Source organism: Gymnoscopelus microlampas (assembly GCF_963454915.1).
Source record: "Gymnoscopelus microlampas genome assembly, chromosome: 11".
Classification (NCBI taxonomy): Eukaryota; Metazoa; Chordata; class Actinopteri; order Myctophiformes; family Myctophidae; genus Gymnoscopelus; species Gymnoscopelus microlampas.
Window position 1 is genome coordinate 17,050,181 of NC_139948.1, and position 25,174 is coordinate 17,075,354.

At 45.1% G+C, this 25,174-nt stretch overlaps 1 protein-coding gene across 1 annotated transcript; it reads right to left on the minus strand.

Annotated features, from left to right (window-relative positions):
* Positions 1-20,914: 20,914 nt before the first annotated feature.
* LOC311055456 (GTPase IMAP family member 7) lies at positions 20,915-24,897 on the minus strand. The gene is made up of 3 exons (XM_084071648.1): positions 24,702-24,897; positions 22,770-22,933; positions 20,915-22,503 (listed from the first exon to the last, which is right to left on the minus strand). Exons 1-3 carry the CDS (start codon positions 24,724-24,726, stop codon positions 21,640-21,642), a joined length of 1,053 nt encoding a protein of 350 aa, XP_083927774.1. The 5' UTR covers positions 24,727-24,897; the 3' UTR covers positions 20,915-21,639.
* Between the last annotated feature and the right edge of the window lie 277 nt (positions 24,898-25,174).

Sequence of the window (25,174 nt, forward strand, 5' to 3'; positions counted from 1 at the left end):
TTGACAAAAACACGGAGCCTGCTTTGCAGCCGTTATGCAGTTCATTGGGTGGCATTGGGTCTTGACCCCCCCTTTCCTCCGTACTCCGCTACATGATCTTCTTTCAATCTTCCGGGCACCCTGCTGTTTTCCAGCTGGCGACCTCATGCCCTTGCCCTGCCCACGCAGTCCGGGCACTCCAATGGGTGGCACGTGGCTCGGGGAGGCGTGCAAAGCAAAGCACCCTCTTCTCAAGGTTCACGCATGAGCGTGCGTCCGGGCGTTACCGTCTGCAGAACTTCAGAAAGACTTTGCCCGGGCCGCAGGTACTAGGCCACCAACTGCTGGTTTCAGCAAAAACCCATGGGCCAGGAAGAAACGCTCACTTGCTCACCCTTTACATGCCTGAGATCAAAGGCAGCGGGATGCTGATGTCACCCACGGCAGCCCCTGAAACCACTTATTGCGCCAAATGAGAGCCATTAGCCGTACAAACAAAGACTTAAAACTCGCTGTCATTTAATCAAAAGGAGAACAGGAAACACAATTAACATCTGGGCCAAGATGTGTCAGAGAGGGGTCAGACCATAGCCAGGCAAGCTCTTGTTACACTCATATACAGTCCTGGCCTGGCTGCGCACGGCTTAATGAGAGTGACACAGTCAGTAACCCCAGCCTGGATGTGGCCCGCCCTGTCTCACTGATCTCTGACCAAGACAGAGTGGGCTGCCTGCTGCACCATGCAGACACCGCCAAGGAGGAGAGGTGGAGTTTGGAATCGAGGCAGTTAACAGCTGGAGACCTCACTCACTTGGACTTTCTCTCTCTCACACTTTCTCCATCTCTATCTCTCTTTCTCTCTCTCCCTCTCGAAGAAGGAAGAGATTCCCCTCTCTGATTCTCTCTCACTCCCTTTCTCTTTCTTCTCCCCTTCTCTTTTGGTCTCTCTGTCTCTCTCTCTCTTTTACTCTCTTTTACTCTCTCTTTCTCCCACTCTCTCCACATCACATTTGGTTTTCTCCACTCAATAACGTCTGCAGTGGCATATTACAACTTGGAAATGGATTTTAAAAGGGGGGAATAGAGAGCAGTACCAGAATGGGAAAAACATGGACTGGCTCAGTGGAAGCAGATTAAGTGGGCATGCCAAACCTCACGCTTTGTAAGAAACAAGAAAAAAGACCAACTTTTTTTTCATGCTTTTACGTTTAATGCTCTGGAGTTAAGGACCAACCGCACAGCAGGGAAATAAAAAATCCCACCCTCCTAGAAGAGCGGAAAGAAAAGTCCAGGCAGTGAATTGTCACCCCATATCTCTGTGTCATCAGTAAATGACACAGAGATATCACTATAGTCACTGCAAGGAAGTCTCTCATATCTAGCTCTCTCTCTTCTCTGTCTCTGTCTCTGCATTTCTGTTGTTTTCTTATAACAATGCTGCAGGTCTCTGTGTGTTCAGGGAGCTGTAAAGCCAATTCACAGGCCCTGCAAACATCCTGCAACACCAACATAAATCCAGTAATTCAGGCCTTTACGTCGGATAATGGATGTTGTGCTATGCTATGTAAATGTGCATGATAGGATTGATTGCTGTGAAGATCAGTGGAGCTGCAGCATTGCAGCACCACCCTGCCACCCAAACTGTCGGCCAGCGAGCTGTTCATCCCATCGTGCCTCTGTTGGTGGTCCCTGGTGTAAGCTATATTTTCCCTTCACTTCTCTCCCTCCCTTCTCTTTTTTTTTATAGCGAACACAAAATTGTTCCTAATTCGCTGCTGCTGGAGGGGGGTAATTTGCGGCTTTTGGCTGAGTGTCGCAAGCCCCAAATTTGAAAAAGCTGCTGGGTTTTCGAAGGCGTTCTGTGAAACGCAGTAGGAGCAACAGTAGGGAGAGAGAAAGAGAGAGAGACACAGAGACGGAGACTAAATTCAATCACTTCACTCCATCAAAAGCAAAACAAGAAACAGCAAAAACAAGATGAGCCTCAAAAGGCATAAGACAGTCGCGTAATAATAACTGTTGGGAAATACAAACCATAGCCACCGATAATTATGGTTCTTTTAATGAAATGATCATTATAATATGTGCTCTGCTCTTCCAAGTTCATATGATTTCTGTAGAGCCTATGAAAACACTCATGTTCTACGCTAGCTTTCTTGGCCAACGATACTCATATTTCACTTGGGTTTAGTTGCATTCTGAGCCATTAAAGTTGTTAAAAAAAAACAACCTCTGAGATATAAACCCTATCCCACTTACTATATCTCATCTCCGAACTCAATAGTAATAATGAAAGGGGGGAGGGACATGGCATTTAATAGTTTCATTCCATGCATGTTATTGTGACCCTGTTATAAGACCTGATGTGTACAACATGCTGGAGAGCTGAGAATTCAGGAAACAACTGATATACTGTCTACAGCCAAGCCGCCTTGGTTTGCTGCAAGCTGTACGCTGTGTGCGGGAGATGGGAGAGAGCGAGTGAGAGAGTCTGGAGTCTCTCTTTACACTCGAGCTGTGGTGCCTGAGGCGGAGCAGGGTGCTCTGACTCTGAATGGCCATGTGGCCATGTCGACACAAGGACCATGAGAGGTGCTCATTCATTTTGATTAACAGGTCTTCCTACTCTCTCTAATCTCTGACCTCAGTTGTTCACTCTCTCCTCTGTGAGAGGAAAAGCCCACAGGGACAGTTTAAAAAAAAGAAATCCTGCATGGTTTTTCACTTCCACAACAGCGCGTCATTACACCGGGTGTTTAAACACTTAGGAATGGGTTTTAAAGGAGGGAAAACATACACACGCACTCTCCCTCTCTCTCTTGCGATGTTCAGATCTACATTAACTCAGCATTGCTTCGGGGAGCAGTAAAGGCCGCCCGTAAGCCAAATGAAGTCAATAAATAAACGCGTCTGTTGTCAGATGTCTGGAAGGGCTTGAGAGGCTTCCAGCAGCGGGGGCGGCCCACCGCGTTGAAACTTAACGGAGCTATGTTTGGCCCCCCTCCCTCCTCGCCCAGTAGAATTAGACACTACAAGTTGCTGAGTGCCATTGACTAATGAGGGTGCATGATAAATTCAAACGTTATAGGCGCATTTGATCCACACTGAACCACAGTTTGTCAAGTGACACAATGTGTGTGCAGATCAAGGGGGGTATCGTCATCATCATCACACTGAAAGGGGGTTTATGAGATTGTTCGGATTCCACATTGGCCGTGTAAGTGATACTTATGCGTGATCTTACACCTCCCTGAGGCCTGCAGACGTAGCAGTCAGTCAAAGGCAGTTTGTGTGTCATGTGGAGTTCATGATTTGGAGGCAACGGAGGCTGATATCCTCCACATCCACAATTAATAGGAAATATTAACAATTCAACATGTCTTTCCCAAACGTCTTTGAATTTACAGTAATCGCTTGTTTATTTGCAATCCTTTGTGTGTGTGTGTGTGTGTGTGTGTGTGTGTGTGTGTGTGTGTGTGTGTGTGTGTGTGTGTGTGTGTGTGTGAGTGAGTGAGTGAGTGAGTGAGTGAGTGAGTGAGTGAGTGAGTGAGTGAGTGAGTGAGTGAGTGAGTGAGTGAGTGAGTGAGTGAGAGAGAGAGAGAGAGAGAGAGAGAGAGAGAGAGAGAGAGAGAGAGACAGAGAGAGAGAGAGAGAGAGAGAGAGAGAGAGAGAGAGAGAGAGAGAGAGAGAGAGAGAGAGAGAGAGAGAGAGAGAGAGAGAGAGAGAGAGAGAGAGAGAGAGAGAGAGAGAGAGAGAGAGAGAGAGACTGATTGGCTGACTGACTGAACACCACAAACAGAAGTTGTCTTGGCGTAACGTGTTCAGGACCTGGAAGAAGATGCTCAGGTTGTTTGTTCCTGACCTGTTCATACCCCAACAACGTAAAAGTCATGTTTTGGAAGCCATTGTGCCTGGGGGAAAGCTTCAAAAACGGTTGAAGAAAGGAAGTGTGTTTTGGTGTCAGTGGCTGAGTGGGTTGAGCACAAAGCTCCAGAGGTCAAAGTTGTGTGTTCAGCTTGTGTTACTCTGAAATCCAATGTCCCCTGGGACATCCTCAAATACTCTTGAAGAACAAGTAGACTGTGTCTTGTGATTCAGTGGCTAAAGCCTGATTTATACTTTGTCATAATGATGGTGTTGCTTGCGGAAAATAGCAGATCTACAAGCTTACAATGTGTCACATCGACAACAGAGTATAAATTAAGCTCTAGTGTGTTGAAGAAGATGGACTGGTTACTGACTCCGCCAGGCCGGAAGACGGGGAGGTGATTATGTTTTTCTCCCACTAAATTAGGTACACATGATCTTAGGAGTCAAACAGGGTTTTTAGATTTCATACTGTTTACCTGTAATTGGCTTCCAAAATTAATGGGAGTGATTAGTATCCTGGTGTCAGTATCCTGGTTGGTATCCTAGTGTCAGTATCCTGGTGTCAGTATCCTGGTATCAGTATCCTGGTCAGTATCCTGGTGTCAGTATCCTGGTGTCAGTATCATGGTCATTATCATGGTCAGCATCCTGGTGTCTGTGAAATACAGGCGTATTTAAATTTGGCATACAAAATGGCACATGCCGGCTGTGCCTGCCTAAAGTCTTGGAGAAAATGGTAAAGCAAGCAAAACAAATGCCATGTGCTTACAAACACATGGCTAGACAGTTGCAAAATAGAACATTGTATTTGGGCCTTGATGTGTAGCTACAGTAGTTCATTAATATTTGCATTTGATGATTGCAGAGTTCTTGCAATAAAATTGATTGTCTGTGCTGTAGTAATAGCAAAGGTATGTATTTGTGAAACTTTAACATTTCTTGTGGGAAAAGTTTTATAGTTTCCAAATACAGGCCTAAACAAGGATATTAGACATTCCAAACACATTGGAAACAATACTATAGTATTGTCTGATTATTTAATAAACTGAAAACACTTTTTGTCCACAATTGTTATTATTCGGTTTCAAGAAACGTTAACGTTTCAGAAAGACATACCTTTGCTATTACTATGGACATAAAGTTATGTGTATTCGCAAGTTTGATCCAGGAAAAAAACAGCTGTAGTCTTATATAAACTGGGCAATTAACGTTTGGCCAGGCGATCACTGGCTCAACACCGGTACCACAGATTTTACATCCATTTAAACAGCTGTCTCCTTCCTTTCCGCTATACAAAAGAAGCAGTTTGCCACCTCACCTAAATTGAATGTGCCAAATGTTTAACTATCACTCACACACAACTGCTATGTATAATACCTGGATATTGGATAGGGGCACAGGCCTAAAAAAGGTTGAGAAACACTGATATGTAGGAGTTCCACTGTATAATACCTACACATAGGCCTACCGTACTCTATGTATATGTGCGTGCGTGCGTGCGTGCGTGCTTTCAGTCTGTGGCAATGTTCCTAGCTCTCTCCAGTCAATCACCCCCCTCAGTCAGTTTTGCTCAGGAGTTTAGCCCCTGTGTAGGCGATGACAGTGGGGTAAAAACATTGTTATTGTTTATTTATTTATTATTATAGACAGTCGTGACATTTGGGAAACAAGCCGGTGCTACATAGTCCCTGCAGCAGAATTGTTCAGTACAGTAACTGATGTCAAAGTGACGTGATGAAGTGTGGACGGATGCTCTCCTTTGTTGCTCTTGTGTCTGTAGATGTTGTGTTTTGTATTTTCAGCTACCACTGTCTTCAAGTCAGTTTCATTTGATACATTATCTTAAGGCACTTCATATAAAGCAGGCCCTAGACCGTACTCTTTAATCAAAGAAGCAAAACATGTTTATTTATGGTATTTATCTACTTTATGTGCACCCGTTTTATTTCAGTCTCTACCGCGTTGCTGTAATTTACAGTTGCGCTATATTACTCTCCTCCTCTGCTCTCTGCTTCAAAAAGGGCGCAGCTCAGCCCCAGACACCCACAGAGTAGAGGGCTACACTGACTTCTTATTAAGTGCAATAAAAGTCTAATAAAATCCCAAAGAATTGTTTTTGGTGGACAGACATTGAAATCAAATGTCTGAAAATCAGGTGAAAATATCATTGGTTTCTAATTGCATTGGATGCATCAGTGGCGTCGCTATTGATTTTTCATATTTCATCCTGATTGGCTAAGTTATGTAAGTAAGTAAAGTTTGCAGCAGTGGCTCATTTTGAACAAAATGCCTCAAATCATGAACGCAGCGTCCGATTGCTGTGAAACTTTGCACGCACATTCCCACTAGGCCGAGGAAGAAATGGCACCCTTTTCACATTGGCCCATTATAGCGCCAACAGCAGGCTGATTTTTTCAAAACAAATGTGTTGGTATTACTCCTACAGATTTTGTCCAAATAACACGCAAATCGGTACACATTATCTCTACAGTCATGTGATCAGACGGATCTGTCCGATTTTTCATATTCCATCCTGATTGACTATGAGATTGGCTTCCAAAGTTTGCAGGAGTGGCCTGTTTTGAAAAAAATGCATCATGGTCAGGATCATGTCAGTATCATGGTGTGTAAGCCAATATTTGGCTTTTTTAAGGGAGAGGGTTCGGACGATTCTTCTTTCTGTTTTTGAGTACCAAATTATCTTAACCCTTTACAGACAGACAAAAAAAAGATATCATGTCAGTATCATGTCAGTATCATGGTCTGTATCATGGTCAGTATTATGTCTGTATCATGGTCTGTATCATGGTCAGTATCATGGTCAGTATCATGATCTGTATCATGGTCTGTATCATGTCAGTATCATATCAGCATGATGGTCTGTATCATGTCAGTATCATGCCATGGTCTGTATCATGGTCAGTATCATGGTCAGTATCATGGTTAATGCGCTTTTATCCAAAGCGCTTTACATAGATTGTGCATTACATTCACCCATTCACACACACATTCAGACACCGATAGCAGAGGAAACCATGCAAGGCACCAACCTGCTCATCGGGAGCAATTAGGGGTTCAGCATCTTGCTCAAGGACACTTCGACACTAACTCTGGGGAAGCCCGGGATCGAACTAGGAACCTCACGGTTCTCATCCGGCCACTCTACCCCTGAGCCACTGCCGCCCCAGAGTGTATAACATCATTTAATACTGGATTTTACACCTTTTTTTAAATAAATTCCTTTGGACCAGTAATTGTTTCACTATGTCTCTAATAGATAAGTTCACAAAATCTAACATTAGATTGGTAAAGAAAATAATAATGTTATATTTTATAGGGTGCTTATGTTTGGCTTTGCTTACGCACCTGACTGGAATACCTGATGATTTAATAAGACCACAAACCTTTCTCTTCTTTGTTGATGGAGTGCTGACATGAAATGGTCTCCCCTCCAGGGGCTGGCTCTGAAAATTACCTTTCCTGTGAGTAAGAGTGGTTTGTACTGATGACCCTGGGGAACATTTAGAGTTAATAAAATAAGTTAGAACATTATGTTTCAGTCATTTAATGTACCAAACAGTTACTGAAATTACAGGCAAGATGCCTATCTAAATTCATGCAATAAAGATCAGTTTTTAATGTACTTATTAGGAAGTTGTTGTTTTTTCTTTTGCAATCTGAACGTGGGGGGGGGGGGGGGGGGGAAGCAGTTGTCGTACGGTCAGAATCTTTTTTCCCCTTCTTTTTTTTATGCTTTATTCAGATAGTCAGGGTAGCGACAGGGAACCAAGGGCAAAATAGAGGGGAGGCATCCAAGACAAGAGCTCATGCACTAGGTTCAGAATCTTGGTGAGAGACCTTTGAAGTGGTTTACATGGAAGCATTTGGCATATTCGCCATTATATTATCTAATAACAGCTGTGGATTTCTGACATCACTTTGATGACCATCAAATTGATGACGTCAGCCTTGCCCAAATATAGAGGTACGGTGGATCGGTGGTGGATCTGAGGAGACTTTTTCACAAAATGTTCAAGGTTTTACTTCTTTGGCCTATTGGCAGCGTGCACAAGAAATGTGGCGCTGATCGGTCCAGCAAGATTAGCCCCAGACAGACAGAGAGAGAGAGGGACTGACAGACTCACAGACCATCTTCTATAGATTGGGCCTTAGTTAGGAGCCATGCCGTCAAAACGGCAAACAAAAATGTATTTTATATGTTGTCGTTTTGGTTGTTTAGGTTCTGGAGGTTCTGTTTCATGACATCATGCACATGCTTGGACTACCTTTGAAGGGACAGACTTACATACATAGATACATACAGCACATATAGACAGATCCAGACAGACAAACCAACATCTGCTTATAGTGTTGGGGATCTACACTTGCAAACTACATAGTTATATACATAGTTATTAGCCTCCCTGCAAAGCATTTTCAAACACAACTACAATATGGAAAGATGAAGACCTTTAGGAGATGCTTGGGATGGAACCTACTGTATACAACATTTTGGCTGCTCCCACTCAGTCTTCGTAACAGTAGGACTGTGCACTAGGTAAGGGATAGATAGTGCAGGATTTCAACAAGCCATCTCATTCTTCTGAGACTGAGGAAAGCAACAATTCAATTTTACTTTTACGTTTTGGGCCTTGAGTACAACCTGAGCATCTCCAGCCAAGTGCTAAACATATTGAGACACTGAGCGCTAATATGCACTCTCATCACATCGTTTTTCGATCTATCCTCAGATCACTGGCTCCAAAAATATACCTTTAATTTAACCACATTAACCCTGGCATTCCTATTTTGGGCATGTACGCAGGTATAAGTGCACATAGGCCTACATCACACCTACACATGCGCGCACACGCACGCACGCACGCACGCGTGGATATTCCCCAAAAGAGCCTAGGCCTATATAGGCTTAATTTATACACATGACGTTATCCGCCGGTCGCAACACAAATAGCCAATCTACAAGATAAGTTCACAACACGTTGTGAGCTTGTATTTTCATCACGTGACGGCGTCAGGCTTAATGGTTAAGAGTAATGGGACTTGAACACATGTCTCAACATCAAAACGTACCCTGATATGAAGAGCATGGGATCACAATGCCTCTAGGCGACAGCCTAATAATGATCAGTCAGCCCATGGTGATAACAAACAACGGAAAGAGAGGAAGACTTTGTCAGCGAACTGAGCATGATTACTTCATCGCATGACTTCACTGGATTCTAACACTTCCTGGCCCTGGCGTGTTTGTTGGCGCGCTCATTAAACACAAACTACTGCTCAGGATGTTGCTCATGTGTCCCTTGTTTTCCCACACACGTCCCCTGGCCCCTCGTAAGAGCCACCAGCAGAGAACATTAAAACGTGGCTGGGAATCAGCGCCGGTGGCAGCTGGATCAGTATTTTTCCAAGCCGAAGTGATTGATCAGGGAGAGAGAGAACACGGGTCTGGGTCTGGGATCCGAGGGGGGTTTTGCGGGGGAGGGGGGGTTCAGAGGAAGCTGCAGGTGTGGGGAAGAGAAAACATAATCACATCTCAAGTCAAACAAATGCGTCTACGCTGATGGAGATGGATGGTGGGGGCAGCATTCCAGTCGACGCTGGAGACCCCTACTTCTTAACCGTGTCGTTCCCCCCGCCCCCCCCCTTCTCTCTCTCATTCTCACTGTTGCCGGGCCAAACATCTGGAGCAACATAGGAAGGGGAGAGATAGAAAGAGAATGAAACTGAGAGAGGGAGAGAGAGAGAGAGAGAGAGAGAGAGAGAGAGAGAGAGAGAGAGAGAGAGAGAGAGAGAGAGAGAGAGAGAGAGAGAGAGAGAGAGAGAGAGAGGGAGGGAATGTATGGGTGAGTCAGGGACTGAGATTTAGAGGCAGAGAATGGAGAGGAGGATGAATGGAGGGGAGGGGAGAGGTGAAAGCTGTTAACTGAACCACCGTGTTTATCTTAAGAGGCATGGGACTACAGTGGAGGAGGGAGCGCACGTGAGCGCGCATGGGAGTTCACGCCCTCCATGGCTCTCCATCTCTCTCCTACTCTCTCCATATCTCGTCTATCTTTCTGTCACTCTCTCCAGCTCTCACTCTCTCTCTCTCTCTATGTCTCTGTCCATCTCTCTTTCTTTCTCTCACATCCCTTTCCCTCCGTCTCTCCGTCATCCTCAGATGGGGTTACTTCTCCTCTGAAGGTTGTGGTTCCTCAGTGTGTTCCCCTGCTGCAGGCATCACATAGCAGTGGTTCTCAAAGTGGGGTTCGGGGACCGCCAGGGGTCCTTGAGGCGATTCCAGGGGGTCCCCAGCTAAATTAGTTAACATAGCATAAAAATCTGTTAAACCAGTTTAACCCTATACAAACCCTATACGTTATTTTCAAAAGATCTTGAGAAAATGAGAATAAATTTGAATATTTTGTAAACATTTTAACAACTCAAATCTTGAATGAGGGTCCCTGCCACAAAATCTTCTCAGATGGGGTCCGCAGCCAAATACATATTAATTTAGGGGTCCTTGAAATGTTAAGTTTGAGAACCACTGTCATGAAGGACAACTGTGTTGAAGCAGCGTGACCTCCTCCATCAGTCCCCCTGTCCTCCTGTCTCCACCACCCATATACCCTCTTCTCTCCTCCCTCCTTCTCCTCATTCCTCTCCGATGCCCGGAGAGCAGCAGGACCACTCGAAACCTCTCTCTCTCCCCCCAGAGATCTATAAAAACCTGCTCCAGTCTTGTTTTCTCTGCAAGTCGAGGGATGAGTTGGGGCTCATAAAGAGAACGCTCAGAGGGCATGCTGAGGTCCTGAAGTTCTGTAAAAGACATAGCATCAGCGTTGGTGGGTAGTGCTGGTGGTGCTGTGTGTGTGAGTGTGTGTGTGTGTGTGTGTGTGTGTGTGTGTGTGTGTGTAGGGGGGGGCACCTTGGGAGTACTTGATCCCTGTGAACGGTGAACGGCCCGGGGAGAACACGCTCTGTAAATTTCCCCCCCGCGTGCTGTGTTCTCTGTGTAACAGCAGCCCGCGCTCGTAAAGACAAACGAGAAAAAAAAACACACACGGCTGACAGGTGTCAACGACGAGAATGTGGAAAAAGAAAAGCCACACAAAAAGTTATGATGAAATATTATCACACGCTGTTTGTTACATCCCTACCTCAACAATGAATGCAGTTTTTTTGTGCCGAATGTGTGTCAGTGTCAGTGTCAGTGTCAGTGTGTGTGTCTTTGTGTGCATGTGTATGGATTCTGCCTTACACATGTGTGTATTTATGTGTAGGTGTAGGTGTGTGTGTGTGTGTGTGTGTGTGTGTGTGTGTGTGTGTGTGTGTGTGTGTGTGTGTGTGTGTGTGTGTGTGTGTGTGTGTGTGTGTGTGTGTGTGCGTGCGTGCGTGCGTGCGTGCGTGCGTGCGTGCGTGTGTGTGTGTCTGCGTGTGTGCGTGTGTGCGTGTGCGTGTGTGCTTGTGCATGTGTGTGCGTGTGCATGTTTTTGTGTGTGTTTTTACTGCTGATGGCACAGCGGAGGATTTATTTGAACAGATGTGAACTCTCAGTGCCAGGCTGACCTCAGGTCCTACTTGGCTACACTGGGGGCTGATCTCTCTGCCCTGGAAAAATAACACTCCATTTAACAGACTGACCTGTGGAAAAGAGCTTGCAAATACGCCGTGTAATACATCCAGGAATAAGGCTACATTTCCGCGTGCGGATTTGGACTTTTGAGTAATTGAATATCAACTTTAAACCACACAGTCACACGCTGCACAGCTTGTCGTGACACGCAGCCGCACGCGTGTCCATCCCTGTCTTCTGTGAGATAGCTGAGTTACAGCAACCAGACTTGTGGTAAAACCGGGAGGCATATTCCCTTCAAAGTCATATATATACAGTATATATATAGCCTATATGCCCTTGGATTTATACTCTCATTGACTGACAATGGAGGGTTTTACACCAAATGCACTGTGCATTAACAGAGCCCAGTGTGAGTTAGGGGAGTGCAGGGGTTGCCGACAAGAGCCATAAAGGGGGGGAAATTTATGTGGCGAAGCGATAGAGGGGAGGTCAGCATCGGAGTGAAGTGTGGAGGGGTGGACAGGGATGAGGAGACAGCGATGTTTGGAGAAAGGACAGCGGAGAGCCACGCTAATTTATACCCTGGTAATTGGAAACAGCACCGTCCTGCACCTGAACCGCATTCCGAGCCCCGTGGCCAGCAGCGCTGCCGGGCCGGGGCAACGTGGGAGGGAGATGAGGGCCGAGGGGATGGAGGGATGAATGGAGGGATGTAGGAGGAAGGTTAGGGTCAGTGTCAATGGCGGCTTTGTTATTTCGGGGAGCGTTGCACCCTCACCCCTGCAGATGGGACAGAGGTTAGTGAGTGTGTGTGTGTGTGTGTGTGTGTGTGTGTGTGTGTGTGTGTGTGTGTGTGTGCGCGTGCGTGATGTAGGCCTATATCTATGTGTGCACGCATGCCTGCGTACATGTGTGCATTCTGCATCTGCATGCATGTGTGTGTTGTATGCGTGCCCATCTGTGTGCATATCATGCCCACGTGCACATGTGCGTGCATTTGTCTGAACCTGCGTGTCTGTGCAGAATTAGCGTGCATGTTAGAAACGTCGGTTCTGGGGGTCAAGTTGTTGTGACAGTCCCACACACTAGACGGGCTCATGAGGACCACCCTGCCTCAATAGAGAAGGAGGAGGGTGGGGGACTCAACTTAATATGTCATGGTTTCAATCCGACACGATCTAACAACGACATGGCTGGACTTCAGGAGTGTTAGCTTCCTACTTAAATAAATATGACAGCCCGCTCAGATAATTGCCGTGCTGAGGCCATGTTGAGTCATGGCAACGGTTAATTATTGGACGGGCAGTGTGAATACACAGATTCATTTTTCAAAAAAAGATCTCTCTCTCTCTCTCTCTCTCTCTCCGCTTGTGAGTTCCTCGCTGTCTGTAATATTTCAGTGAGTGATGGAGTGTTCAGATGTTGGCTGTGACTGGGGTTTGGCATGGTGCTGGAAGTGAAGTAATCTTGGAATTTAGATTGAAAAAACATTGAACGTTGCTTGATGTGCCTCGTATCTGAGCTGCACTGAGACGGGATCTATTTGTGGGGCTAAGCCATGAGTCTTAGCATTTGGCCCCTTTTAGGGCCTATTTTCCTAATACCGCTGTGTGTGCCATCGATAAAGCAAACCATCGAGTCGCTGCTAAGTGATGGGCTGTCAGCGTCCACACAAAGACGGGGCTTCGCCTAATACGCCGGGTACATAGAGCAAAGAATAGATAAATAGATGTGTGCAGAAAAGCCAAATTCCTCCAAAACAAAAACATGACCAGAGTTGAAAGACAAACGCTGAACTCAGACATATGGGGAGCATATTGGTGGCGGGGTTCTGATCACACAAGTACTACTTTTCCTGTTCTTCTGAGGAGAAGAGAATACAACACGGATTCAGATGTGGTGGAGGCTGTTTTGTTTCCCTTTAAAGGCGTGTCGGCTGTCTGCCCCGCTCCGGGATATTTGGGAGAAAAAGCTCTTTCTCTACTTCATCACTCCAAGTGATTGACACCTCGATAGTCTGCACATGAATGAGTGTGTGCAAGCCATTTACAGTGTGACACATGCAAACACGCACAGGCAGACATGCACAAGCACACACGTACATTGGCACACACGCTAAAGCCTAATTTATTCTTCATTATGGACTGCGTTGCTCACCAAAAATAACAGAAATCCTACAAAAAAGTATTTAGTGATAAGTCAGTTATTTTCTGAAATGTTTCAGTTATTTTATAACTACACCAAAAGTAACCTTAAAACACACACACACACACACACACACACACACACACACACACGCACACGCACACGCACACGCACATACACATACACATACACACACTCTGACAGGCTACACATTTGAACATGTGTGTATCCGCACACAGCACACACGAGAGACTCACAATTACACATGCGCTCTTCTATACTGTAGTGGTTTGCTGGGAAACATTTTTCCTGTGATACTAGGTTTTTTCCACCTAGTATCTATTCTGAGCAACCATCACCAAGAGCACATCAAAGCCACCACAATCTGTCTGTTTCTCTCACCATTTGTCTCTCACACTCTCCCTTCTCTCTCGCCAGCCCGCTCGTGTGCACAAACCATGCACAAACTGAAACACATTTGTGCAAGGATATGGTACGGTAGGCATTCAGACATGCCCTTCATGATCTGATACCAGATCAGGCTGCTAAATACAAAAACATCAATATGTTTTTATTTTGTCATTTATGTTTGGTTTTGGTTAGTATTTTTAAATGAGAGTATTAAGTCAACAAGATGCTCCCATACTAATTATCTGTAGTATTTGAGAATTCAGTCATCCCTAACGCGTTGCACGTGAATCTAGAGGTTTCTGACACATCTTATCGTTTCCATATTGATTCCGCTGCCCTCTCAGGGCCGAAGCAAAGCCATCGCAGCTGCGCATCTTAATCTGATTTCTTCTGCATCCTGTCTGTCATGTCCTCTTGATGTCTTCTCTCTCTCTCTGTCTCTCTGTCTCCCTCTCTCTCTCTCTCTCTCTATCTCCCGTTCTCTCCTGCCATCTCTCTCTCTCTGCTACTTTCTCCCTCTCTCTCTCCTCTGCAGAGTGCATGCTTTCAAAGGGACCACAGAGCAAATCAGAGGCCCATCCCTGTGCACGATGGCCTGTCTCTCATTTCAGACTCAGTTTGAAGGGCGTGTCTATCCCTGGGGCGTCAGTGAGGATCAGGGGCCTCAGTAGCACCCGCCGCCCGGGGGCCCCTGTATTTCCACTGCGTGGGAGCCGGACCGTGACACACACCAAACGTCAAACCCCCCCCACCGCAAACTGCCTCGGCCCCTGCCATCCACCGTGTGTTGCACGCAGTCACTGGAAAAGCCCCGAAAAACCTCGCCTACGTCCCTTGTTAGCTCAAGGCCGCGTGTGCTGTGTGTTTCGGGTCTTGGCGTCTTTTGAAACGATATGACGAGATAGGACCATTGGGCGGGAGAGTTATATTATGTGTCAGGCTGAAAGCGATGGGGTGCTGTGCGCGTCCTACCATAGAAGCAGAATGCTTGCCAGTGCTGTTTTGAGATGCTTTCCTCTTAGTCATAGCTTACAGTAAAGTGTCTCCTTAAAACGCCCCTATTTAGAGATCGCTTTGTGCGGCCAGGCTCTGAAGTGGCGTCGTGGGTCAGTTCCTCTGGTTTTATTTGGCAGGGAGATGTGTGGGATTGTGGATCTGTGAAAACAACAGGGCAACCATAGATCAACTCCAGGTTGGTGTGTATCTCTGTGTGCGTGTGTAACTGTGTATTTATCTGTGAGAGGAAAAGAGAGACATGGCTCCAATCTTCCTGCTTGTCTGTCTCCAGATCAGGGTCTCTCTAGGCCTCCATTAAGCCTCCCTCGGCTCTCACATGACACGGCGATACCCACTATAAGCATGCATGACAGCATATGGACCTGAGTGACATTTGACGTATGTGGCAGGAACGAGTGCAGCTCCTCTTTGTGTGTCCCATTCATGTGGTGAAGGCAGGATTATGACTTGATCCAATAGAGGAGAGCTGGGAGAACAACGCGCTTGGGTCAGATCTGCCTTGAATTAAGGCAGTGTTGCAGGAGGAATAATACAGTCACCTCCCCCAAAGCCCTGTAATGCAACTGGAGGATAAAGTGTGTTTGTGTGGTGTGCGTGTCTCTGCATCTTTGTGTCTGCGTGTGCATTCACATGCTTGTTGGTGTGTGTGACAGTGAGTGAGCACACATGCAAGGCCATGCATACATCCGTGTCTGTATATTTGTATTTGTGTGTGTGTGTGTGTGTGTGTGTGTGTGTGTGTGTGTGTGTGTGTGTGTGTGTGTGTGTGTGTGTGTGTGTGTGTGTGTGTTTGTGTGTGTGTGTGTGTGTGCACGCGTGTGAGTGTGTATGTGTGTGTGTATACTGTATGTGTGCTTGTGCCGGCCTGTATGCTGAGGCGGCGATCAAACCACAGGTCGGTGTCCGTTACAGAGACAGGGGTCTCTGCCGACGGTTCAAACACGGCCCGCGGCCCCCTGCTTCAAAAGGCCCCGCTCACCGCACCCACTTACAGCCAACGGCGCATGTCAGTTAATGTGGACCACACTATTCATCAATTATGGCGAGCTGCGAGACCATCCAACACCCACACCACACAGCTCCACAAGTAGTGAGTTGTCTTCTGTTCTGACTGAAGCCCCCCTAGAGTCCTCAAAGGCCGTCTGTTGGAGGAGGTGTGGTGAAAAACCGCTAACTCCTACGAACTGTCACACAAACAGAACTCAAGCTCTCGTAGTCCTTTAATGCCGTGCACTCAGACGTTCACCGCAACACAGATAACTTCAGGGGGGGAGAAAAAAGAAAACTTCTCGTCTTCCCAAAGCCTGTCTGTAAGTTTGGGCCCCCGAGGTAATGTGACTTTTAGTTTTAAATACGGCTCAGTTTTGCCTCCCTGTCCTGATGTAATTGCCTCTTGTCCGTCCGCGCCCCTCCTCCTCCCTAGCCCATACTGTAGTCCTGCTTTAAAACACAGGAAACATAATACCACAGTAGGCTCATATACACGCCTGTAAGACACACACCAGAGTACATGACCTTTCCCCTCCCACTCGCGCTGTTTATCTGTCCCTTGGCAAGTGAACAATTGTCGAGGCAGTCGTTGTTCGCACACACGCGCGCACACACACAACGTTCAAACTGGAACTCATTTGGTGACATATGACTCTGTGATGTTGCCATAGGGTATTAGTTATGGCCCAATGCGCTTTTGGTATTCAAGTGACAGAACTTGTGTAAGGTTGAGAATAAATTACACAAATGTGGTGACCATATTTAGAATTCACTTTTAAACTGGGCAGAAGTTGGCAGGGCATGCAAAACCTGAAACAGACCACACACAATAACATTCGATATCACTCTGCTCTCAAGCCTCTCACCCATTTCTCTGTTGGTGCCTCGTTCACCTCCTCCAACCTCCATCCCTTCCAAAAGAGAGCTTCTTCCTTCACATCTGGTGCAGGTCAGCCCGGTCCAGTGTGAGGGGATGAAAGGTGACTTTCGTGCCGGTCGGCTCTACCAGTACACTTCCCATTCGGTCGTGCCTCTCCCAGCGCCGAACGCAGGCCAGCTGCTGGCACATGTGTGGCCGGTCTATGTGTGTGTATGCGTGTGTGTCCACCGGAACGTGCTGGAACCCCTAACCTCAGCAGCTGTGTGTGATTTTGTATTAATGTTGTCTGGGGGCTTCTTTCCTGTTGCTTCCTTTCTTCTGTCTGTTCCGACACCTTGTTTCGTGAGGGGGAGACACGTTTTGTTGTCATTAAGGCTGTGTGCTGCGTTATTTCAACCTCAGTGCTTCACCTCATTGACTTAGAGGACCATACCAGGCTAATTTAGACGTCTCACCATCAGCAGAGAGTGAACCTGTCATCAACAGATTTTGTATACATAAATGTATGCAGTGCATAATTTAGTAGATCTTGGCGTACATTTCTAAACATCATTCACTACCATTCGTGTTGAAACGGTGTGGAAAAACACTTTTTGAGACTTCAAAGTTGCTAAATTACTCCCTACTCTAATACAGACATTGAGACAAATTTTAATACATCTGGAAAAAGTGTTCCCTACAAGTGCTGCATTTCAAACTTGAATTTGACCTTGAACAGGGCTTTAAATGATACAGTGAGTTACAACTAGCTTTGACAAACATGTTCAGGTACATTCTGTAACGTGTATTGAATATGGACAAAACATTAAAAAAAATAAAGCAATTTGAAGGACAGATTGTTGAGGTTTATGTAAACTATGTGGCCACTGGCCAGTTTTGACAATGAACAATGACATGTACTGTAGTAGCACTGGTATGGTCCTTTCATTCATTTGAGACAAGACAATTATAAATCATATACATATATATATAATCTATCTTAATCTATTTTAAATAATCCATCTTATATATATATATGTGTGTGTATGTATATATATATATATACACACACACACACACACACACACACACACACACACACACACACACACACACACACACACACACACACAAAGTAGGCTACATGTGTATAATCCATTCATCTAACATATGTTGTGTTGTTATGAATAGGGATTGATGAAGGTAAACAAAAAATAAATCTGGTTGTCAAAGTCATGCCTTGCCTGTTAATTTTCCCCACACATCCTGAAAAAGACTAATTAGGTTTATGGTTGGCAACGACAATAAATGCTGACCAGTTTCTAAAGCAATAAACTACTTCATTTTGTGTACCTCAGCATTGAACATGTTAATTTCCTATTTGTTTTTCTTACAAAGTTGTTGACGTTCCAAACTTTCAATGTGCCTTATTGTGTTTTCTATAACTATCTCCAACCCAGACATTCTTTCTTTCTCTCATTCACTCTCACAGACACACACACACACACACACACACACACACACACACACACACACACACACACACACACACACACACACACACACACACACACACACACACACACACACACACACACACACACACACACAGACACACACACACACACACACACACACACACACACAGAGGATAGGGGAGAGCATTAGCTCCTCCGAGTGCTTCATAAACAATCGCAGCCACACACGCTCATGCTAGGGAGGAACATGAAAACAGCACTAATAGGAAAAAGATGAGAGGGCTCAGAGCTCGCACACCCAGAGAGAGAGGAGGAGACAGCGGCCACTGGACACCACTGTCTCAGGCCTCACTCTGCTGGCAAACACCATCACCCTGGACTCTGACAGGATGATTGCAGTATGAGCTCTTTCTCCTTTGCACATTGTTAAGAAAGCAACGTAAAATGACCAAAATTGCTAGCTTGAAAATGGCTTTTATGACCTGTGAGTGTGTTGTATGTTTGTTTGTTGAAAATAAGTTAAAATAAAAACTATACAAAACCCCTAAAAACAACAACAAAAACGAATTCAATAGCAGTGACTGAGGAAGACGCTGTCTATAAATTACAAGAAGTTTGTTTGAATTTCCTAAAACGTTCTTCCTGTCTAGTACTTTCATGTAGCGTTTTTTATTCTTTCAAGGCCAGATTTCTGTTTTTGTATATTCTTTATGACACATGGTGGTATATAGTTATTTCCTCTCTGAGTTCACCCGGGCTGCACTTTTTTTTATTAACTCAACTTATCATGACCAGATTATTTTAGCTGACTTCAATTTAAATACATTATGTGAACACAGCCTTTTTACTCAAATAGGCATTTTGATAAATAAAATGTAAGGAATATCCCTAAAAAATGAATAATTAAAAACCATTGTGCACTAAATTACACTCTTGCGCAAAATAATTTTGAGCACTTAATGAAAAAGTGCATTTACGTGCAAGCCAACAAGAGAGAAAAGGCCTTGTGCGGTTGAGGAAAAAGTGTGTCATCTTGTTTATTTTCCTTTGGTTTGCTGTTTTTTCCAGCCCATAGGGCGCGATGATAACAAAAAATATTGCGGTGTCCACGTCTTGCAGTGGACTGCCCCCACTTCAATGGGGGACCGCAAGGCCCTTAGAACAACATTTTTGCTACGAGGGAGAGGCCCCAGGAGTTACAGCCTGCGTGTTAATGATGGGTCACTTGTGATTCCCTGCGATGTTTGTTCAGATTGTGGCTGTGCTCATACACATGCAGGCACAAATCAAGTCTGCATCACTCTCTCTCTCTCTGTGTCCGAGGACTCATCTCCCTGCACTGCAGTGGGATGCCCTCAAACGCAGTCGGCCTTGATTTGCAAGTTCTTTCGGGTGCCTTGATACTTTTGCGTCCCATAGTCTTGCCTTCCTGAAGAAATAAATTTCCCTCCCCCCAAATCCTCCCTCCCTAATCTTTCTCCATTGCACCGACTCTATCATTACACACTCTGTCTTCTGCCCGATGTGTATCCAGTAAGACGGAATAATATTTGGACAGGTGTTCTTTTTATATACATTATCTCCAAGGAGTGCAGTGCGTCATTTCATTGCAGTTTCATTGGGAGGAGAAAGGTGACACAGCCTGGCCGATGCACTCCCAAGGCTGGTACAGTACACTGGACTCTATACTTCACTGTATATGTAATCCCTAACAATAAAAAACTGTTTAGCACCAATTTTCCTTTACTTTAAAAACTTTCTTTTTGCCCTGTTTCAGACAACTGTGGAGGCCACATCTGGAGGACAGATGTAGTCCCTAAGCATGGTCTTTGCCTTCCACTCTCTTTCCCTCTCCTCTCTCTCTCTTTCTCTCTTCACACACATCTCTTTCTCGCTCACTCTCAACCCCCCTTCTCTCTCTTTCGCTCTTTTCCTCTCTCTCTTTTTGGGAAACATGAGAGCTGGTCTAATTCTCTCTCTCCCTCCCACCTCGGGCGGACCACCCACATTCGGAAACGCCTAGCTGTTCCTGAGGCAGAGCCTCCGGCAGCTTAGAGTGAGCGAGCACAACTGAGTGAGAGAGAGAGAGAGAGAGACAGAGAAAGGGAGGGAGGGAGGGAGGGAGAGAAGAGAAAGATGTAAGGATGGGTTATGACTGATGGTTTTAGCAGAGTATCAATTACATCAATGTCAAAACCATAACCTGCCATTGTGTAAAGAGAAGAGAGACGGGGAGAGACAGTTCTCATTACTGGGACTCAGTGTGCAGTTTGACTCCAGTCTATACGGCTTACTTAAATGCAGAATTCTACAGCCTCTTTTTCTTTGCATAGCCTACCACAGCTATGGGACAGTCTCCCTGAATGGTAGATTGAATGGGGAGACTATAGTCGATCCCTAGCATTTGATGTCTTATTAAAACGTGGACTGAACTGCTGAATGTGTCTTTACAATTAATGTGTTGCTTTCCTAGACTTAAGCAAGTGATATCCTCAACTCTCTCTCTTGTTAATAGTTGAGCAGCTCTAAAGTTCTTAATTGAGTAAATGGGAAATAAAAAAGGACAGAGAAATGTTTCTGTGCAGTTGAAAGAGCATTTGAAAAGCATTTATTTTCTTTGGTAAGCTTAAAATGAGTTCAAGTCAAACCATAGCCTTCTCCAATACTAGGTCAATGTCGCCACCCAGTGGCTATCCCTTACAATTACCCCGTAAGGAAAGTCCACAAAAAATGCAATATTGCACATAAAAAAACCTTGTGATAGGTACTAGCAGTGCTCATAGACATATCATAAATACTGTGAGGGCACTTGGTGTGTAAATTACTAATAGCTCAATAACACCTCGACCTGCAGTGAAATAAAGTTGAAATTTAAAGTGCAGTACGTTTAAATGGGATATAATCATGTGACATAGGGCTGGGCAATTTATTGATATTAATATAATATAATATATATATATCATTTATGGACTAATCATACTGTGGGATGTTTTTAATACTGTGAATCATGATACACAACTTTGTTACCTAAATTAACAATGCAAAGTTGTTAATTTGTGACTGACTTACAAATTAACATCTGTGACGGGTTGTGACTGAGTCACATTTCCAAAATACTTGAAAATACCAGCAGAAATGACAGTTCTAGTTTGACTTCCCGTTGCCATGCAGTTCAATGTGATGGACATTTTCCATACAGATATTGTATTGTTATCGGAAGAAGGCCTGGTTTATCATGATAAACGTATACTGTTTTGTTTCTCCACAATCGCCCAGCCCAATGACACAGTGAAACCATCTCCACTTCCATCTCATTTGCTTTTCTGGGTGTTTCGTCTTCCCACCTCGGTAGCCACCGACCCCACAGTGGCACCCAACATCCCGCCAAAAGGCCCACCCACAAACAGGCCAACCAGTGCTCCCAGTAGAGCCTCCCGTCTTACCATCTTGGGAAGCTTCTTGATCCAGCCCGTCAGCTTCTCCCACAAGCCCCAGAGGAACGAGGGAGGAGGGGAGGCAGGGGTAAGGCTGGAAGAATTGAAGATAACATCTATGTCCACAGTCAAATCCCCTACACTCCTCTCTGCCTCCTCTCGCACCTGTTCCATCTCCTCTTCGTCAACGTCTTCCTCTTGGATTGACCCCGCCTGCCCGTTGGCCTCCGCTCCTCCTCTCCTCTGTCTCACTAGAGCCACCTGCCTCTCTCTCACCCTGGCCTCAGCCTCCTCATACAGGGCACAGCTGAGGTGGTCTACCGGTTGTCCGACTTTCTCCAGCAGCTCCTCCACGGCTTTTCTCCTCTCCTCCTCATCGTCTTCTTCTCCGCCAGCCCTTGTCTGCAGGACGTGGTAGCGGTCCCCACATCTCTCCGTCAGCTCCACAAGGTCCGGGCGCTGTGTGGAGAGATATTCCTCCAGCTGCTGGTCCTGGTCCAGCTGGTCTACATGGGTGAAGAGCACCAGGGTGAAGTCGCTGATTGCCCGGGAGCCAAAGAGCTTTTCCAACGCATCCAGAGCCTTGATCTCCTCGCCGCCGGCCGGACGGTTCACAGGAACGCACAACAGGAAGGCATGGGGTGCGGGGGTTGATAGGGCAATGAAGGAGGAGATGAGATGTTTGGCTTCTTCAAGAGGGCAGTTTGAGCTAAACCAGTCTGGAGTGTCAACAATAAGTACCTGCACAGAGACAGAGAGAGACAGACAGACATAGAGAGACACAGACAGAGAGAGAGAGAGAGAGAGAGAGAGAGAGAGAGAGAGACACACACACACAGACAGACAGACAGACAGACAGACAGACAGACAGACGTGTACAATTATATTATGTACCTTTAAAACTTGAATACTAAACTTCTCTGGAAGATTAAGTTGAACAAATTTGAAAGTCGCTGTTTTCTGATCTGTGATCTGTTAATGAAACCCAATAAATCCCCATAATTTACCGATCTTCCAGCAACCTCCCCTCTGTGACGCTGGCACTCCTTGGTAGCAGCAGCAGCAGCATCGCTGCCATCATGCTGGGGCTGGAAGACTTGCAGGCCTAGTATGGCGTTCCCAGCTGAACTCTTTCCTGCTCCCGTCTGGCCGAGCAGAACCAACCTTAGCTCTGGTAACAGTTAAGCAGTGGTAGAAAAAGTACTCACATGTTTTACTTAAGTAAAAGTATCAATACTGCAATATAGAAATACTCTGTTAAGCAAAAGTTCAAAGTTTGCTTGAGTAAAAGTACAAAAGTATTGGTATCAAAATGTACTTAAAGTACCAAAAGTAGAAAGTAGGCCTACTCATTATGCAGAATAGAATAAATAAAATGCATAAAAAACTTTTGAAAATAGCAGATCTACAAGCTCACAATGGCAATGCATGGTGGTGCCACACATTGTGAGCTTGTAGATGGATATTTTCAAATGGCCGAAATGTATATAGGGCTGAAGTGGGTAATGTTTAATGTATGTTTTGTAATAATAATAAAAAATCTACTAAGTAACAAGCAAATACATGTAGTGGCGTAAAAGTACAATATTTGGATCTAAGATGTAGTGGAGTAGAAGTAAAAGTGTTGGAAATTGGAAACACCTCAAAAGTGTACTTAAGTACAGTACTTGAGTAGATGTAGGCCGCCGCCTACTTAGTTACTTTACACCACTGGAAGAGACGGCGTGAGTGTCCATAAACCCGTTAGATATAATCTTTTATTACGTGTTTATTGATTTTCTAACAGAGCCATAAACAAACAGCTGTTTGTTGAACAGCCTAGTAGTTAATTCAGACAGTGCGCACTTTCGTTTAGCTAGTTAGTTCGTAAGCTACGTTGTAATTGACCGTCATCATAACTCATCTCTCTCCATCAACGTCATATTCTGCAGCCGTGCAGCTGCTGACAAGCGGTGTAGCCACCGCCGTCTGGTTCCAACAGCCGATTCCCGGCCCATGTTTAGCTCCAATCGGAACCTCTCCCTCCGCTGTATAGCTCCGAGGTGAGGTTCCACTGCGTAGAGTGCCGGCAGAGTGCAACACCGGCAAACGGTGTCCAAAATGGTTAATTCTAACCTTTTTCCGCACATCGTATCCAAAAAGTAAAGGTATTCCCCCCTGCTCTCAGATGTTTAAGATTTTAGCTGTGAAGAATGTTTCACCGACGGGTTGAAACAAGCGTTTAAATCGCTTTTTTAGTCCGCCTGTCAACCCCTTTTTTACGGTCTATGGTCAACCCCCGAAGCTGCTGGTTGCATTAGGAAAACATGGCACAGGCAGGCTGACTAAAAAGCGTTTTAAACGCCTGTTTCACAACCCGTCACTTAAAATATCTTTACCGCTAAAATTTAAAGGATCTGAGAGCAGGGGGGACTACCTTTACTTTTTGAATACGATGTGTGAAAAAAGGTAAAAATCTACTGTATTGGCCACGGGTTGCATTCTGCCAGAAGCGGGACCTCAAATCGGAGCTATCGTGGAGAGAGAGGTTCCTAACGGGCCTAGTGTAGCCAATGTAATGGAAAAGCGCATTCTTCGTCATGTCCTAGTATGAGCGAATAGGGGAAGGTGTCTCAAAGAATATTATTGGCAGAATCGCGGAAAGTTTAGAACATTGGGCGGTCCCGTTTTAACATTTCACAAGATCTGTGGTTGTTTCAATGACCTGCACTACAATACTTCACCATATGTTGCGCTAAGCTGTGTTGTTGTGAAGGAATGGCGGATTCGGTCAAGCCCCGAAATACTCGTATGTGTCATACTCGTATCAAAGAATAGGGAGCGGCATCCATGGTGGTGATGGGACATATTTCAGTTTTAATCTGTAGCAGTCGTATGATGTACAGAAGACTTTAAAGCGTGCAATAAATAAGCTATATGTAATAAATCATAAGGCTTACCTTTTACTTGTTCATTCCGTGCCATTGCTTATTCGCGTTCGCCCAGGGATGTACAGTGGACACTTCCTGATTCACACTTCCTAGTGCCTGACTCACCCTGGTAAAAGTATTCAACACTGTAAGCACGTGTAGACAGTACTCTACTGTACACTACCAGTGTAGACAGTACTGTACACTGTAGAGTAGTCTGCTGTGATCTCCAATGCCGCCTGACTACCAAGGCTACCTTGCGAGAAATGTAGCCAATACTAGCCATCAACAGTGGTGTAAAGTAACTAAGTACATTTACTCGAGTACTACTTCACTTTTGAGATATTTTTACTTTACTGGAGTATTTCCAATTTTCAGTACATTTACTTCTATTCCACTATACATCTCAGAGGGAAATATAATACTTTTACTCCACTACAATTATTTGAAAACTTTAGTTACTGTATGGTTACTTTGTAGATTTTGATTAAGTAAAAAATGCA

Coding starts and splice junctions, on each gene's coding strand:
- LOC311055456 (XM_084071648.1), bottom strand. CDS start 24,726: ATGGCACGGAATGAACAAGTAAAAG. Junction 22,934..24,701: donor ACGGAATGAACAAGTAAAAG/GTAAGCCTTATG, acceptor AACTGTTACCAG/AGCTAAGGTTGGTTCTGCTC. Junction 22,504..22,769: donor GGGAGGTTGCTGGAAGATCG/GTAAATTATGGG, acceptor GTCTCTGTGCAG/GTACTTATTGTTGACACTCC.